This window comes from Eretmochelys imbricata, chromosome 6 (assembly GCF_965152235.1).
Source record: "Eretmochelys imbricata isolate rEreImb1 chromosome 6, rEreImb1.hap1, whole genome shotgun sequence".
NCBI lineage: Eukaryota > Metazoa > Chordata > Testudines > Cheloniidae > Eretmochelys > Eretmochelys imbricata.
In genome coordinates, this window is record NC_135577.1 from 78546717 (window position 1) to 78564891 (window position 18175).

General features: G+C 37.1%; 1 protein-coding gene across 3 annotated transcripts in view; it reads left to right on the forward strand.

The window, feature by feature from the left end:
• Positions 1 to 18175, forward strand: part of DPH6 (diphthamine biosynthesis 6) — a 367209-nt gene that overhangs the window by 144740 nt on the left and 204294 nt on the right. For all 3 annotated transcript variants that reach the window (XM_077818948.1, XM_077818949.1, XM_077818950.1), the window contains 2 exons: positions 1206 to 1300; positions 7902 to 7989. In XM_077818948.1, coding sequence (XP_077675074.1) covers positions 1206 to 1300; positions 7902 to 7989 — 183 coding nt within the window. The remainder of the gene's footprint in view (positions 1 to 1205; positions 1301 to 7901; positions 7990 to 18175) is intronic.

Sequence of the window (18175 nt, forward strand, 5' to 3'; positions counted from 1 at the left end):
TGCTCGTAACTCCCAGTGAAGTCAATGGAAATTCCTCAAAGGGAGCGATTGCAGGATGAACTTCTTAAAGGATAATACAAGTGCACAAGTTTATAACTTTCTTAAAAAGAATGAGGACCACTTAAAAGTCAAATTATAACCACAAAATCATGAGGTGCAGGAGTGGAATCATGAGTCTAGAAAAGCTTTGTACTGTGTCCAATTAGCATTTTTACTGTATCATAGATTTAATGCATGCTCTTAGCATAATTAAATTCCTACGGTGCATGGTTACCATCTACCAGTACAGTGTTATTAAAACAGAATTAGAATGTACTGTTCAAGAGATTGGCTCTCGCTCTTTACTCAAGCAAAACTTTGGATCAGGCCTCAAGTGAGAAACTGCTAAATAGAGGATTTAAGATGATTAAAAACAGACAAATTGTATTATTTTCAATCAGTTACATTTACTTTTGTGTATGATGTATCTGGCTTGTCCATCAGGGAAATATAAAACAAAGTGCAAAAAAAAAAGTATGAATAATGTTCAGGGATGTAACCAAAAGAAAATGGCTAATGTTTCTTCCCCTCTAAGGATGAAATCCCAGCTCCATTGAAGTCAGTAGGAGTTTTGCAATTAACTTCAGTGGGGCCAGGATTAACTCTTTCTTAAAGATTTAGGAAAGAGTTTGTGCCAACAAATACCTAGAGCACAATTGTAAAATGTGTTGCTATAATAATATTATAATATGTTTGCTGAATTCAGTAGCTTCTGGTCAGTGTTTACAACACAAGATATCTCACAGACTGTATAATGAGATCTGGGAGTGGATGTAAAAGTTATTGTTATTTTCTAGCCAGTTTCCTAAAGGAATCTTATTTCAACATCCTTCATTTCTACTGGGATGCAGTCAATGAGATTTTTTTTAGCTGGACGGTAAAGTATAACTATTGCAGAGAGGGAAAACAACCTGGCAGTAATTTTTGGAACTTTAAAAATAGTATGAATCAGTTCGTATAAAGTACTGTAGAGGAGAGTCAGAAACCTACAAGTACATCCAGTGCATTTTAGAGTTTGTTCCTTTTTTTGGAGGTGTAGTGATAAACCTAGATTGAGAAAATTACTGTAAGCCCTGTACACACATACAATTTCAGTAAAATACATTTGACACTATGTATAAGAGCACCACTTATTCTAACTACCTGTTTTTTTCCTTTTCTCTCAGCTCTCTAAGAAGTATGACGTTCATGTTTGTGGAGAAGGTGGAGAATATGAAACTTTCACTTTGGACTGTCCCCTGTTTAAGAAAAAAATAGTTGTGTAAGGAACTATTTCTTCCCCTTCCTTAGATTTAAGTGATGGGAACATATTAACATTTAGCTTGAGGCAACATTTGTTGGCAGGAGTAGAACATGTCCTCTAAGTTCACAAACAGTCACTTTGTTTAACGCTGGCAAAGTCCTCTGAAAACCTAAATCAATGCCTGACAAGACGAGGCCTTCATAGAAGGCTATAAACTTTTTAGACATTTGCACTTTCGTTTACTTGCTGATTATGGCCTGCAGTAAAACTGGTACCTATACACTGACACTTTTATCCTTTCATGAAGTGCGAATTGCCTGTAATATTTATCTTTCATTACAGCTACATTTGATAAACTGCCACATCAGTAGCCTGTGGGTTCCATTAACTCTGTGTCTTTTTTTTCTTCTTTTTTCAACTTTAGTGACTTAGAATGATAATACTAAACATTTTCCATCAGTTACTAAGGGGACATTTTTGAATGTAAACTTTGCTTGAATCCGTCGAGCGACTCTGAGTAGCTTATTTCTTTGCTGAAATTTGTTAAAATTTGTTTGGAGGGGCATGGGAAATTTCTCTGTCTTGATTCAAGTTTCTCAGTACACGATGTTAAATAGCTTACCCTGCATATTTTGAGATGTTTTGACTATTGTTCCTATTCTTATCCAAGTAAACAGTCTCTAATAATGGAATGTCACTTGCATACCATTTCAGATACATCAACTCATGGAAGGTCAACATTATGGCACATATGGACATTTAGTGCTGTAGTGAAAAAGGCCCATTCTTTTATATCTCCTTCTAGCAGTAGTAAGCAATAGAGGAAATGTGGTAAATTTACTATGCAATTAAGGGCTGATATTATTCCTGTTGAAATCAATGGCAAATTCCCATCAACTTCAGTAGGAACAGGAGCAGGCATTTATGGCACTTTATTATTTTAGAGATAAGATCTGTTTGGTACAGTGACTTCATCAAGGTCTGTATTTTCAGCCAAACAAAATGTTGTGGTCTGATCAGCATTGTTTTGATAATTGGTAATATTGGTGCACAACAGCATCATCCAGAAAAAGAATGGCTAGCTTTGTCTGCATTTGTTATAAAATGTGTTAATTGACATCATAAGATAAGTTTACATCAATGCATTGAAATTTGTTTGCCTGCTTTTCTTGTTTGTTTGCTTTCTCACACTCATACTCACACACGTTGGGATTGGGTGCCTAACTCCCTTAAGTCCTTCGAAGTCCCTGCCTGAATAAAGACAAGTCTGAGGTAAAATGGTTTCATGTCTTACTAGAAAGTGTCAGTTATTGTTAAGGAGAGGAGAGGATTAATATGGAGGGCTATATTATGGCCCTTACTCTCAGGTCTGGTGGAACTGCATTTGGCACTGAATCTAAGGGTAGTTTCTTTAAGGTGCCACCGGACGCCTTGTTGTTTTTGTGGATACAGACTAACATGGCTACCCCTCTGAAAATTAAGATGGAACACATTAAATTGATTAAAAACTGGCTGACTGATAGGTCGCAACATGTAATTGTAAATGGGGAATCATCACTGAGATGATGGATTTCTAGTGGTATCCTACAGGAATCAGTTGTTGGCTATGCTGTTTAATGTTTTTCTCAGTGACCTGGAAGAAAACATAAAATCATGACTGATCAAGGTTGCAGACAATACAAAAATTGGGGTGTGGTAGATAATGAAGAGGACATATCACTGACAGAGAACAAGGTGGATCGCTTAGTAAGCTGAGCACAAGCAAACAATATGGGCTTTAATACGGCTAAATGTATATCTAAGAACAAAGAATGTAGTCATAGAGGACGTTATTCTGAGAAGCAGTGACTCTGAAAAAGATTTCAGGGTAGAGTGGAGAATCAGCTGAACTTGAGCTTCCAGTGCAATGCTGTGGCCAAAATAGCTTTTTGATCCTTGGATGCATAAGCAATGGAATCTTGTGTAAGAATAAAGAGTTTATTTTATCACTGTATTTGACACTGGTACATCGGCTACTGGTGTCTCCAATTCAAGAAGGATGTTGATCAACTGAAGAAGGTTCACAGAATAGCCACAATTTTAAAGGATTAGAAAATGTGTTTACAGTGTTAGACTCAAGGAGCGCCATCTGTTTAGCTTAACAAAGAGAAGGTTAAGGGGTGACTTGATTACGGCCTGTAAGTACCTACATGGAGAACAAATATTTTATAATGGGCTCTTAAGTCAAGCAGACAAAGTTATAAGAAGATCTAATGGCTGAAAGTTGAAGCTAGACAAATCAGACTAGCAATAAAGCATAAAAATTTTAACAATGAGGGTAATTAACTATTAGAACAATTTACCAAGGGTCATGGAGGATTCTGTATGACTGGCAATTTGAAAATCAAGATTGGATGGATTCTTTAAAAGATATTCTCCAGGAATTTGGGATCAGGGAGAGATTCTATGGCTTGTGTTATATAGGAGGTCCGACTAAATGATCACAATGGTCCATTCTGGCCTTACAATCTGTGAACCTGTGACTCTGTTATTGCTTTTTAAGAGGTCCTTGGCTATTTTGATAGATACTCTAGAGAGTAGGTAGGCTGTTCCATTCACTATGGTGGTGTAGATGCTAGGTGGTTAGATTGTCATAGTTCAAATATATTTCACCTCAGTAAAATTTTGAAGCTTAGATGAACATATACAAGTACCTCTAAGGACTTTAAAAGTCACAGAAATCCTATGTACTCAACTAGTCCAATTCTTCTCCCTAAAAAAAACTTTGGCTGCATGAAATGTAGATCCCAGCAGAAAACACTGAAGATGAGTCTTCCCTACAAAACATGGAAAGAGAAAATCTAACTCACCTATTATAGTAAATAGACTCCTGGGTAGTATTTTTCCTGGATGATGTTTTTATCATATGTGTAATGTCTGACAAAATGCATTTCCTCAAATTTCTCTCTGAATAGAAAGGCAATCTGCTAGATTTGTGGATAAGAGAAAATTGCCAATAGTGATTCTTGCTTTATTACAGTCTAGAATGATGGCAGTCTAGTGAAGGCTCTGTAACTTGCCTTCCTTTATAAGAGTGATTTTAAACTGTTGGGGTTTTGGGGGGAGGGCAAAGGAGGGGAGGGTTAGTTGGATTGTTTATATTTTTTTCTGTCATGGTATCAGTACTGAGCAGTGCTTGGGTGCCCTAACTGCATTCTGTAATTTAACATGTTTGGAACGCCTTGAAGCTTAACCTTAACTCCGAATTTTCTGGGTTTATGCTATTTGGTTTTGAGATGTTACTTATATATAAGGCTAAGATTTAGTGATGGGTATTTTTAGTAAAAGTCATGGACAAGTCATGGGCAGTAAACAAGAATTCATAGCCTAAAACCTGTAATATATACCCCTGACAAAATCTTGGGTTCTCTGGGGGGTGAGGGGCAGCTCGGGGGCACCACTGGTGCTCTGGGGAGGTGGGGACAACCGTGCATGGCCCAGGACTGCTGCTGGTGTTGTGTGGGGGGGGGGAATGACCCAAGACCACTGCTGGTGCTTTGGGGACCCTGGTGTCAGTCGCACCGGCTGCTACAGAAGTCACAAAGGTCCTGGAAAGTCACGGAATCCATTGCCTCCATGACAGACTCACAGCCTTACGTATATATATCCCTGAATTCCCTTCACTCCTGTCCTAGTCTAGTCGAACCCATCTATCCAACCACAGACCATCCTCAAATTTATCCTCACAGAATTAACCAGACTTCAACAACTGCCATGAACTACCATTTCTCTACTCTCTGTTCAAATCCACTGTACCTACCTTATTCTTCTTGATGTGGGTCTGAGATCCCTTCTTCTAGTGCAGTGTTTCTTAGCTTTTTCAGGTTGATGACCTTATTTAATGCCTAACACAGTAAAAACAAACAAACAAACAAAAACCCTTATAGTCATTGCTAAGTAGGAAATGTATATATCCCTGAAAAGAAATAGACTTCCCCAAATATTTTCTGGAAATTAATCAATAAACAAGAAACAAGAATATCATCAGTAAATCTTGTTGCATTCCTACAGTCCATCTTTTATTGTATGTTTTTATTCATGGCACGCATGAGTTTCATCCGTTTCCACTTCCTGCTTTGCATGTGAACAGAATTCAAAATGAATGACTAAAGATAATTATTTGTTTTCATACAGGAATATTTTATTGTCTTCATTTAATAACTATATACAATCAAGCCACAGATTTCATTATCAGGAATTTTGTTAGTGATCCTGATTAAAAAATGCATTAGCATTCATTCACTAAAGCTGTCTCTTGGTATTATGTCATCATCTTAGGAGTTTTTAATGATCAATTCCAAAGCATGTTTGTAAAGGAAAATGTAACTGAACTCTTTAAGGAAATCATTCAGGTCTGACCAAATGCTTTCAAATGTTTCCAGTTTGGTTGGCATTATTTAAATGGGTATATTAGATCTGAATCCCTGCACCTATGAGGTCTTATGTAGTACTGTGTCTTAGGGCTTGTCTAAAGGAACAATTAGATTGCTTTGAGCTAGTTTAATTTCGAAGAGGACTAGATCAAAGCACTCTCACGAACTGTTCATGGGCATCAACAGCACATGGACAGTTAGACCGTGCCAGGCTAGCATGGGATAGAGTCACACCCAAGCATGACATGAACTAATTATTCATGTAGGAAAACCCCTTATTTAAAGTAGCCTTCTCTTCTGAAAAATCATTATGTAAAAATGGAATCTTGGGGTTCCATGTTTATTCCTTCTCAGAGACTCAATATAAAATTTGTTCAGTTGCCAAGTAAATGAGAGGTTTTCTAACTTCCAGCCCTACAAATTGAACCTGGGATCTGGACGGCAAGGTGGATTCTTTTACAGTTTAGCAATACCAGTGGAACTTAGAGTTAATAATTCTATTGATGTGTGAACAAATACATCACCCATATCTCTCTCATTGTATCGATTCTTCAGAGCCAGGAATAATTTTTTGAAGTATTGGTAGTAAAAACTTATTTTAGCTAGTGAAGTAGAAAATGAGAGTCTGAATACAGAGCAAAGTAGATATCTTCTATAAAAAGATATCATTTTTTCAGTCACTTTTTGTCCATTGCCATTCTTAGATGTCTCTTTGGAAAACATTAATCAGGTGTACCAAAATCGTGAACCCTTGGGAACAAAGCAGTTGTAAAATTCACTGGTGGATTTTCATCTTAAATCTATCTGCTCCTGATATTGCCATTGCTAACCTACATTGAATGTCATCCTGATAACAATAAGCCAGATCATCACCTTTTGGAAATTTATATAGCTATGCTCATTAAGAGGATCTGAGGATCTGATCCAAAATGTTCTAGGGATTATTTGCAATAAGAACACTCATTGGTTGTGTTCTGACTAGAAGCACTGGTTTCTCTAGCTGATACCAATGTCCTTCCTTTAACTAACTTAATTTTATCATTTGACCCCTGGATATCTTCCACTTACTCTGTAAATAGATTACATCCTGAAAAGTCTTAGTTTACAAAGTAGAGTATCTGTACTTAAACTTCCTTAGTGAAAATGTAAAGACTAGTTACTTCAGTGTAATTCCAAGTGAACTATCTGTGGGCCAGTAGCTTTACGGAGTACAAAAAAAAAAGTGATAATTTTTATGCATATGACTTTCTCTTACACCTTCTGAGATTTTTTTGTATCATCTTCTAATACTCTGTTTTCCCTTACCTGTCTTAATTCCATTGCTAAATGTTCTAGTTTTGAAACAGTGCAGGTGGGCGCAATAGATATTGCCACTTATGAATTGGAGGTTGACAGATTATGACTGTAAAAATGAAAACTAAACGAAAGCTTATGCTCAAATAAATTTGTTAGTCTCTAAGGTGCCACAAGTACTCCCTTTCTTTTCGCAAATGTTAACTAGTTTCAGTCAGTGTATCTGAAGTTTACACCATTACCATTAATGCATTTGGCATTAGCAAGTTGTGTCTAGTAATCCTTCAACATGAGGTGTAAAATAGTTAAATGGCACAATCAGACTTCTCAGTGGGACAAATATTATAGTGCTAATTCTGTAGGAAGTGATTCCCGGAGCATTATTCAGTGGGAAATGAGGTTATCCCAAGATTTAAAATGCTGATAAAATAAAAACTTAGAAGTTCTCTTGACTAACAAAGGGTTGGCTTGCTGTTGTGTCATCAGACCTTTGGTCATCATGTCATTTATACGTACGTACAGTAGGCCTGATTTTCATTCACACTAAGGCCTGGTTACACTGCTTTGAAAGTTTGAAATAGACTTAAAACGGGTGTAAATTGCATTTATTTTCCACACATTTTGCGGTTGAAAAGGATGCTGGACCTAAACCCCCATGGTTTAATGTTTTATGTTTTCTGAATTAAATTTATGACAATGAAGTAAAATGCAAATTATGGGAGTCTGCTGAGTTTTTTCTATATTATATGAAAACTTATGACTAAAAGAGTTTCTCTTAATCTGTTTTTTTAAAAGCAACAAAACCCTTGATCAGTAGTTGGTAAACCATATTGAATAGTAGTGGAGGGACAGTGGGCATAGCCTAACCATAAAACCATGCATTAAAATACAGTGTTTATGATTCTGTATTTCAGGGACTCATCCCAAGTAGTCGTACATTCAGCTGATGCATTTGCACCTGTGGCTTACCTCCGCTTTTTAAAATTACACTTAGAGGATAAGGTAAGTACTTCTTTCTAAATCTTATGTTCCTTTTAATAGACTGTGAAGACATATGGACTACTTCCTTTTTATGTTGCTTTTCACAATTTGGACTTCATCCAAGTTATTGGCTCTGTCCTTCTATTTGCTGTAAAACCTGTACTTACTTTAACTGGTATTTGGAACTTGCCATCAGAGTGACCCAACACAGATGCTCACTTGTGCCAAATGAATGAATGGAAGTAGTATTTGTATAGCCTTTTTCATCCTGAAACCTCAAGGAGCTTAGCAGACCTTGTTCAGCCAAGCACATGTGCAACCACTGAAGTGCAGCCACCCATGCTGTGGAACACAACTAATACTTTTGTATTAGCAAACCCTATAAACAGCATTGAGTTGCTGTGAGGTTGACTTTCTTATTGCTATTTTTGGTGAAAAGTAGATATCGTAGAGACCTGTTGATTTCCAGTAGATGATTTGTATCTACCAGATCCTCATTTCACATATGGTAGACAACCCAAGCTAGTAACGATTCTAAGTCTGGGAGGTGAAGCATCAGTCCCTAATCCTATTCCAGTCAGCGACCCCACAGTAAAATGAGTTTACTGCAGAGGAGACACTCTGTCATATAAGGAGAGAGATGTCCAGCCAAACTCGATAGAGAGCTTAAGAAATATTAGCAGTAGTTCAAAGGGATTCAGTTTGTTTTTAACTTATGATTGCATGGAAAGTGTGCAATGCAGGAGTAAGAGCCCTAGTAATGGCAGAGGTACATGTGTGCTGACAGATTCTTGAGTATTGCACTCTTACCCATGACTATAGCATTGCTAATGAGATTCAAAGACAACATTGTTTTCTTCCTTTTTGTGAGCACATTTTACCATCCATTTTCTCTTGATTATTATACACATATAGTAAATCTTTCTTCCTTCTGTATGTTTGTAAATGGTAACATTTCATTTACAGACTTCTATACCCTTAGAGTATTTTTGAAATTTAGTTGAAATTTGAAATATTTCTGAATGATAAAAAAGAACATATTGACATATTTCTGCAATTAATGACATGTTGAGAATTTTGTAAAGGGCTGCCAATAATACATCAAAGTAGGACTTTTTGTTACCAACTTTATTTTACAACATGGAACTTAGGCACACTTACTAAATAATGTTAAAATGCAGGTAAGCTATATGGATAATAGATTTCCTTGATGGCTTTTGTGTCAGGTATGAAGGTATTTTTTCTTTTAAGATCTATCTTGAAGACTGCTTTTGTTGAGGAAAAATACCTGTTGATCTTCCTGCTGTGCTTGAAACCTTCTTGGTATTCCTTGCGGGAGAGGAGAGGGGATTCTGGTATTGCAGCTGATTGTAGTTTACTTTCCTTTTCTGTTTATTTTTACAGTCTGAAAATCAGTCAAGCTACTTCATATACAGGGATCATTACTGAATGCAACAGTGTTTGGGTTTTTTTGGGTTTTTTCTTTTTTGCATCTGGTGACTTTTGAACACTTCAAGTATACATAGAGAACCAATAGTCTTTATTTAGGAGAGACAGTTTGTATATTTGTATCAATAAGCAATACTGTCTCCATTTTTGCTTTCTGTCTCTCCAAAGAGATAAAATGTTTCCCTATTTTCTTCCCAAATGACCTTATTCCTAGCTTTCCAACTGTGGCAAGTACTCCCTGCTTCATCCCATCCATTTCTTGTTTGGGATTTTTTAAATGTAAAATCTTAAAACATTTGTATGAGAGACTTCGTGAAAATGATGTCAACCAGCTATGTGAAGTGAAACCAGAGAAGCTGAATAATAGAAAACTCTGGTGAGGGAGAGTAGTGGAAATATATTAATATTTCTTTGGGGGCACTGACTTTATTGCTCATGGCAAACTTGATGCTAAAATGCACCATACATCACTACAGTGTGACAGGTTAGGGAAAATGAAAAACACAAAGCTTTACATAAATCAGGCAAAAAATCGTATTAAAATGCATTACATTTTATATAAGGATCAAGATTTTACTTTTATCTATTCAGAAGCTCTTTTCCCCTTCTTATGTAGATGTTTCAGATTTTGTTAAAGCCTCACAGTTTCAAGCAGTTTTATAGCAAATCATATTTCAAATTCATTGTAGACAAAGCTGTCACATTCTTAAAGAGGTAGGGTTATAGAAGCATGGTCTGGATTTTGGTATACTCTAACATCTTCTAGAGTTAAAAAGGAAAATAGTTTATTTTCTAATGATGGTGTTGTGGGAAAAGGCATTAGAATCTTTTGGCTCTAGATTAATGTATTTTATGTCATGGTATATTATAAGCTAGGTTTTCAAGAAGTTGTTACTATGGAGAGGCAGTCAATCTTTGAAGAGTGTAACATGTTACTAACTTAGCATAGTTTAACCACATAATGTTTAAATGACACTGTCAAGATGGATAACCATTGATAACTCTTCTAGTACGGTACCTTTTCTCCTCCATTATGTGTACAAAACCCATGATTTTTTTTTTTAATCAGTTGGTAATTCAGCCCTTGAGAGCTACCTTACCACAACAAATCACTGTGTTTACACAATGGGAAAAATGTACTTCAGTAGAGAAATTGATTTTAGTTTCAAGAGGTTATTAAAAGCATGAGAAAAATATTTGAAATTTATGAAAAATATATAAAAGTAGTCATTTATATAATCATTTTGGAGAATCCATTAATAGACTGCATAGTATTTCCAAATACTAAAAGGAACTGTGATATGTGGCTCTAATACAAATCACAGTATCAGATTTGTTATGCATATCTCATCCCTGAAATAACATCTCTATTTCTATGTTTAAAAAGTCCCTTCTCTTAGTTATGTTTCACAAGCATTAATTTTACATTCTTTGAATTGGCTATTTTATAATCATTTCCACAATTTTGGATAGAGTGTCTTTCTACAATAAAAGAAGTCTGTGCTCTCTTTGCCATTCTGTGGTGCGTTTTCTTCAGATAAATTTCTTCATATTTAACTACAAAGACTGGGTGGAAATTTGTTTTAGATTGTTTCTGGCAGCACAATGAGCTGTTGTGCCTGAGGGAGATTAAGATTTTATTCATTGTTCTCATTTAATACATTACTGTGCAATTTCAAGATGTATTTTTGCATAATAATTGAAAAGCTTTTTCCCCACCCTCTTTTCTTTCATTACCAATGATACAGAAAAGGCTAAAAAGATAATTTTCTTAATATTTTTATTAAAGTTTTATAAAAAGTTGGGTATCAACGGATCAAATAAGCTTTTTTTCCTTGGCTATTATAAACAACTAAAATAATATTGTTATTAATAGCACATTCATTTTGATAGTCCATGGAGACCTCATTTACTTCATCAGAAAAAAGCAAGGTCAGTAATTGTGTTGTACATCACATAGAAATCTAGCTTCATCAATATTTTACCTCTCCTATAAGAGCTTGGCTTTGTACAGCAAAAATGTGAAAAAGCTTTTCACTTGTTCATCGTTTGCTGTGTTTGCTATCGATTCACACATACCCCTCCCCACAACAAACATCATGGCACATGCATATAATGAGTGAAATCTTAAACCCATTGAATGGGAGTTTTGTCATTGACTTCGGTGGGACCAAGATTTCACCTATTGTATTTTGCCTTATAGTTTGCCCATATGAAATCAGATGCTTCTACAGAAGATCACTTGTTTGAATCTGACCCAGCTGGTAGTGAGCTAAAATTGTTACTGTCTGATAACTGGTCATTGGTATGTGAAATACACTGATGGTCTTTGTAAAGTTCCTAGTGGACATGTGTCCATATTATAAAAGATAACATGACAATGACACCAATTGGCACCCTTGTTTATAATGTTTATAAAGAGGCCAAGGATTGAATGTAAACTGAAGTATGCTTTCACTTCTAGCAGTAGGCACTCCAGACTAGAGCTGAGGCATATGGAGCAGTGTGGGGAATCTTGTAGCATTGTTGTCTGTGCTGTGCAAGTTCTGTGGAAACAGAGGATTTCAGTCTCCAGGACTGTCAAGGGGGGTATCTTTCGCAAGCACCCAAATTCACTTAGCCAGAAAAAAAAAGACTCTTGAAAGTTGAAGAGGGACTGGTTCTGTCTGTGTACCTGACACTCTTGTGACCTTGGGCAAATTGCTGAATCTCTCTGTTCCCTAGTTTAATCATCAGTAAAAAGGGTATAATGCAAGAGTAAACCATCCTAGAGTGCTTTGGCATGCTGAAAGCATGCTAAAATGTCTGGAGATAGGGTAGTTACCTTGCTAAGTTATAGTGTCTCGTGAATAACAAGAGATAGAAACCAATGCCACATACCACTGGAAAAATGAGAACCAAGCCATTTTAATGGACAACAGTTTTCTCTAATCCTGGTGAGTCTCCTAATATGAAACTTTAAATCACATCCTCCTTATAACATCCCCACCACCTTCATTTTTCTCCTAATTTTATTGGCTGCTATTTTCATAAGCAGTTCTTGTTTTCATGTTCAAATGCAGGAAAAGTTGCCCAGTAAAATTAAGTGGAGAAAATGTTAGGCTTTGAGGGAAAATAAAGGATGATAAGTCTGCTTACCTCCATTAGGATGTTGTAGCTCTCGTTGAATTTGTAAATTGGACCGGCTTATTGCCACAGCAGCAGAGGATTCTGATAACCTCTCAGGCTGAGAATCACAGCCAAAGTACAGATGTCAACTTCTTTGTTTTGTCTACAAAAATATGATTGAAATAATTGAATAAAATAGGTAATACTCAGATTTTAAGACTAAGTCATAGCTTGTGCTGATCTTAGACAAATTATTGTAAAATGAATGTTTTGTTCCCTCAGTCCCAGTAGTGCCTGCATCAGTTGATCAGGACCATTCACATGCACCCAGTAGCACAACTCACAGCACTATCTGCTATCCCTTAAGGTGGGTATATCCCAGAACTGGAAGAAAGACAAGTGTGGTTTTCTTCCTGTAACAGGCAGTAGAAAGAAGAAAGGTGGGTGGTTGTTTGTCTGCCTGTGATAGAAAGTGATAGTCTTCTGTGTTTTTTGCTTGTTAGGTGGCATGCTGTCCTGTAAACCAGCCAATCCATCTCTGTAAATTACATACCGAACCAAAGTCATGAGATGAATCTCACTTAATTGTTTGTGACGTTCTTTGAAATCCCTCAGCGGAAAGGTGCTGTAGCAATGCAAACAATTTCTAATACTCTTATGACTCTGTAAAAAGCTAGCAAATCTTTCTAGCGAGTCAGTTTGAGGATAACTTTAAAATATTTGTAAATGCTAGAAAATGTTTCTGGGAAATGTTGTCATGCCTTATGTACTAAAGAAGTACAATCCTGCATGTTAGATTTGATTTAACTATATCTAAAATAAACCATTTCTGTCCAGCTTCTTAGAGCATCATATTTTCTGCTAATCTCCATTTGATCATGCTTCTCATTTTCAATACTACTTTGAGAATGCTGAAAAAAGAGCTTTGCATTTATTTGTACACCGTGCTTTAAAAACATCACCTAATCCGTAAGACTTCTTCGTCTTGGATTCAGACTACCAATGGCATATGCTGGGGAAGGGAAAAAAGGAAAATCCAATCTACGTCCATGGAGTGTTGTGTCTTATTGCCCATTTGGCCTTTGGCCTTTCCCTCAGCACATCTAGGTTCTCTCTCCACATCCTAAAAGCATAACTAACTCTGGCTCTATGTATGCTTTCAAAACCTTTCCTACAAACGAAGTGGAAGTTCTTTTCGATGTACACTGATTTATCTGAAGAGCTTAGTGAGCATATTAAGCATCTCTTCTGTCATGCTATCTGGAGTGGCTCACAACCGTAAGTGCATATCTTGGGGCAGACTGTCAAAAATAGGGCAGACACCCTAAACTGGTGGTGTGTTCTATAATTAGTTTTTACCAAGCCAGTAACAAATGTGAACTCCTGGATCTCTATAACAGGAGTCGCAGACAGTCCCCTTAGGCTCTCCAGTCTATCCTGCCCCCCAGACAAACTGGATTTAGTGACAAATGGTCACTTATACCAAAAATTATACCACATTCAGATTTCTTCCTGTCTCAAGAGACCAATCACTTACACCCAGATTAGTTGGTACCCTAGATCTTACACCAAGGACAACATATGTAGCCAATCCACTAATAAATTATCTCAAGGTTTATTAACTAGGAAAAAGAAATGAGAAATATTTACAGGTTAAAGCAAGCAAACATATACACACACATGAGTTACACTCTAAATCCAAAGAGTGACAGAACTGTAGTGATCTGTCAATGCAAAGCGTCTTTCAGGGTGGACCCAGGAGGCAGCCCCTGGGGATCTCTGGCTTCAGTTCAGAGTCTCTGGCCCTTCAGAGTTCAATAGCCAAAAAAATAGAAAATTTTCCTTTGGCTTTGTTTTATTTCCTTCATTCAGCTTCCAAGCCCACAGTATGTAGCATTTCCCAGGTGCAATAAGGCCATTAACCAATGCTTTACATTGCGATAATCTTTGATGGCCCATGTGTTTTTGATAGTCCTTCTGGATGGGCCGAGGTGAGCGGGAGGGATGATTCCCAGGCCTGAGTTAATAAATTTAGAGTAAACGTTTTCAAAGTTATAAAGCAAAACTTACCTATTTTCTTACAGCCTGGAATACAGATGTTAGAAGTGAGATTAATGCATGCAGCAATTTACAGGCATTTCATAGAATCTGAACACTAAATACATTCTTATAAGACTAATGCCTGTTTTGAGCAAAACTAATACACAGGTGACCTGTCTGGTCTCCAGCCATGAGGTTGTCATTTCTTAGCTAGTGCCTGCAGCCTGGGTAAGAGCTGGCATCTGGCCTGCCAGTGCACAATATCCCTCTACTTTATTCCATCCCAAAATTTCTCTATTTCTCCAATAAAAGGAATAGTTCTTTTTCCATCCTTTATAAATATAAAAGATTCTTTTATTAAACAAAACAAAAAACCTGATCTTTCAGAATAATTTCTCATGTCCCTAAACAGTGCTTGAAAAACTGAAAGAAGCTGCATGTGGTCCCCCTCAATATGTTTGTTTTAAGAAGCAATATGATCAAGTTAGAAAGCATGGAACAAAGAGATTATCTTAATCTTTCCTTATGTTTTATGAGTTCTCTGCTCTGTTCTATTCTGATTGCTATTGAATGGGAGAACTGTCATTTTTAGATTTTGGTAGTAACAAGCTTCCATGCCTGCTTCTGTGATGGAGAATTTAGGTTTCTTAACAAGACAAACACTGAGTCTGGCAGTTACTGATGTTTCATATAATGCTACTCATGTGTGCGTGGAGCCTTAGACACATAAGATAAGGTACCTGCTTACAATCTAAAGGCCTCTACCTAGAAACACGTGTGCGTGTGCTTGACTTTGGAACACTTATGCGTATGCTCAGCCATTGGAATACCTTACCAGGGGTTTCTGTGGACTCTCCGTCACTGGAAATTTTAAAATCAAGTTTGGATATTTTTGCTAAAAGATACGTTGTAGTTCAAACAGGAATTTAATTCAGGGAAATCCTATAGTCTGTATTATACAGGAGATCAGACTAGATGTTCATGTTGGTCTCTTCTGGCTTTATAATCACTGAATCTATTAATATAACTTTACTCATGTCCTATGTCAGTACAATGACTCATGTGAGTACAGTGAAGCAAATGCATAAGTGTTTTCAGGCTCAGAGCCAAAATTAGACTGATATCATACCATAGTGGGTGGGGAAAGGGGAGAAATACAGTAATCAATAGAAAAAAATAGATTGCTTACGTGAAAGAGCATGAGTGTTGTTTTGTGGTAACAAAGACCCTATACTATTTTTATTTTTTAAATGGACAAACACAGAAGGGAAGATCATCTGTAGAACGTAAGTCCCTTTATGGCAGTCTCATCATCCTCTGTTTCAAGTTTCAACCTCCTAGGCAGATTAGTTTCTCTGTAGGCAGTAATGGCAGGCCAGTGTTTGTACTAGCTCTGAAAACAGCAACTAAACCGGATCTGGCAGTTCTGCCTATGCTGGCATTGAGCCCATAGCCTAAGCTAGTGCCAGGTCCCACACCTAATGCTTCAGCTGGAGCCTGCACCTGTGCTGGTGCCGATTCTGATTGATTACCTGCATTGTTGGAGTAATCCAGGTTTCTGCCTTGAAAAGGCATTGCCATTTATCCTAAGCCTTGAAATCAACAGGACTGCATAACTGTTTGTGCAGTCCTTTGTGTATTTATAGTGACATCAGACGATTCCTACAGCTTGACAGTAATTTCCAAAAGGAATGTCGATGAACAGGAGTTTGTGTAAATGTATGTAATTATATTCAGTATATCCATATCTGTAAATGGATGTTGATAGGACTATAATATGTACACATGTGTGGACACACACACATACATATAACCTTATCGATATTAATATATTTAGAAGAGAAGGAAGACAATGGTGGGAGTTATGAAGGTTTTATTTGGCTTAAGTTCGGGATGCTTGTATTATTCATAAATATCAGAGTCACAAGAGAATTCTGCAGGTGATCCTGAGCAAATGCTCATATAATCTTCATATCCCATACCATGCCATCATGAATTATGTGTATGATGCTTATTTTACAGAAAGGGTGTTTAGAAATTTACTTAAAAGTGTATGCTATAGAGCAGTGGAGGACAACCTGCAGGCTGCATGTGGCCCATCAGGGTAATCTGTTTGCGGCCCGCGAGACATTTTGCTGACATTGACTATTGACAGGCACGGCCCCCCGTAGCTCCCAGTGTGCCGTGGTTTGCTGTTCACGGCCAATGGGAGCTGCGGGAAGCGGTGGGCTGTAGGTTGCCCACAAATGCTATAGAGAGTTATTAAAAGTACAATTGGTACTGTTTTTATATCCCTTCAGTTGCCCACCGTTGCTATAGAGAGTTATTAAAAATACAATTGGTACTGTTTTTATATCCCTTCGCTTGTAAAATGCTTTCGCACCACAAATTGAACCATACAGGATTTGAAAGCAGAGGAAAATTATAACAAACCTCTCATAATCATCTAAAAGAGCTTTCTACCTATAAAATAGTGACTTTAAAGAAGCTAGTTTGTTTCTAGCCTTTGTAGATGATAAAGGGATTATATCATTGGAAAGGGGGAATTCGTTCCTTTCAATTATATATTCATAGTCATGATGGATCATGAAACCTCTAATTGCGAGAGGAACATGTTCTTTTTTAGCAGAAATTCAACATTTTGGAGGAGAAGGAAGAGAAAGTGTTGTGACAAGTTGTTTTCGGGGCAAAACCAAGAGCAACACCACAATATTGGCACTGGTATCATGATGGTTGTGCACATGCTTATATAAGGGGTAGGAGGAAGGGGCACAACCAGGCCATCCAGGTACAGTTCAGGACTGGCTAATTTCATGGTAACACTGTTTTAACCTGCATTCACTGTGGTTCCAATGCTAAATGCCAGAGAAAGCAACTGGAAATTAATGCAAAACTAATTACATACTAGCAGGAAAAGTAATACCTTTTTCTGCTTGGTTGCATTGCATGGTTTATAGACATATATGAAAGGAGGCAGCTCTTGGAACATCACTGTTTCCCTTGTGGTTGCTCGTGGAGGGGCAATCTAGTTTGAGTGTTACTTACATGCTGTCTGAGAATCCTACCCCTTTATTTTCTAGACATAGTAGAGGGGTCTCATGTAGCCCTGTAGGCAACAACAAAACAGAACTACCCACAAAAATGGTAGAATTTGTTCAATTAATGGGAAAAGATATGGATACTGTTGGATGCTAGTATGTTGTAATGGATGTAATGTTTGGAGTGTATATGTTGTTTGTGCTTAGCTGCAGCCTTCATCTTGCCACTATTATGTTACATTCAGTTGACTTGTTTTAATGTACAGTTGGCTCACATAAAATAGACTATTGCCCCGTCTTTTACACCTTCCTAGGAGAAATGAATAAAATGAGTTCCAATCAAAGAGCGTCAGCTCCTCTTAGAGCATAGTTTTAGTGTCTGCAGTTCTTGCTAAATTCCCCTTGAGCCTTTTTAGAGGCAGCTAGGGCTAAGGTTCCTCTCCTAGATAATGACCTTTTTGTAATTTAACCTTTCCTGAGAATTTCCAAACATACTGCTTTCACTTAGCTGGATCCTTTTACTCCCCGGTGAAGCCAGACATTTATGTAAATGTGGAGTTCTCAATGCAGAC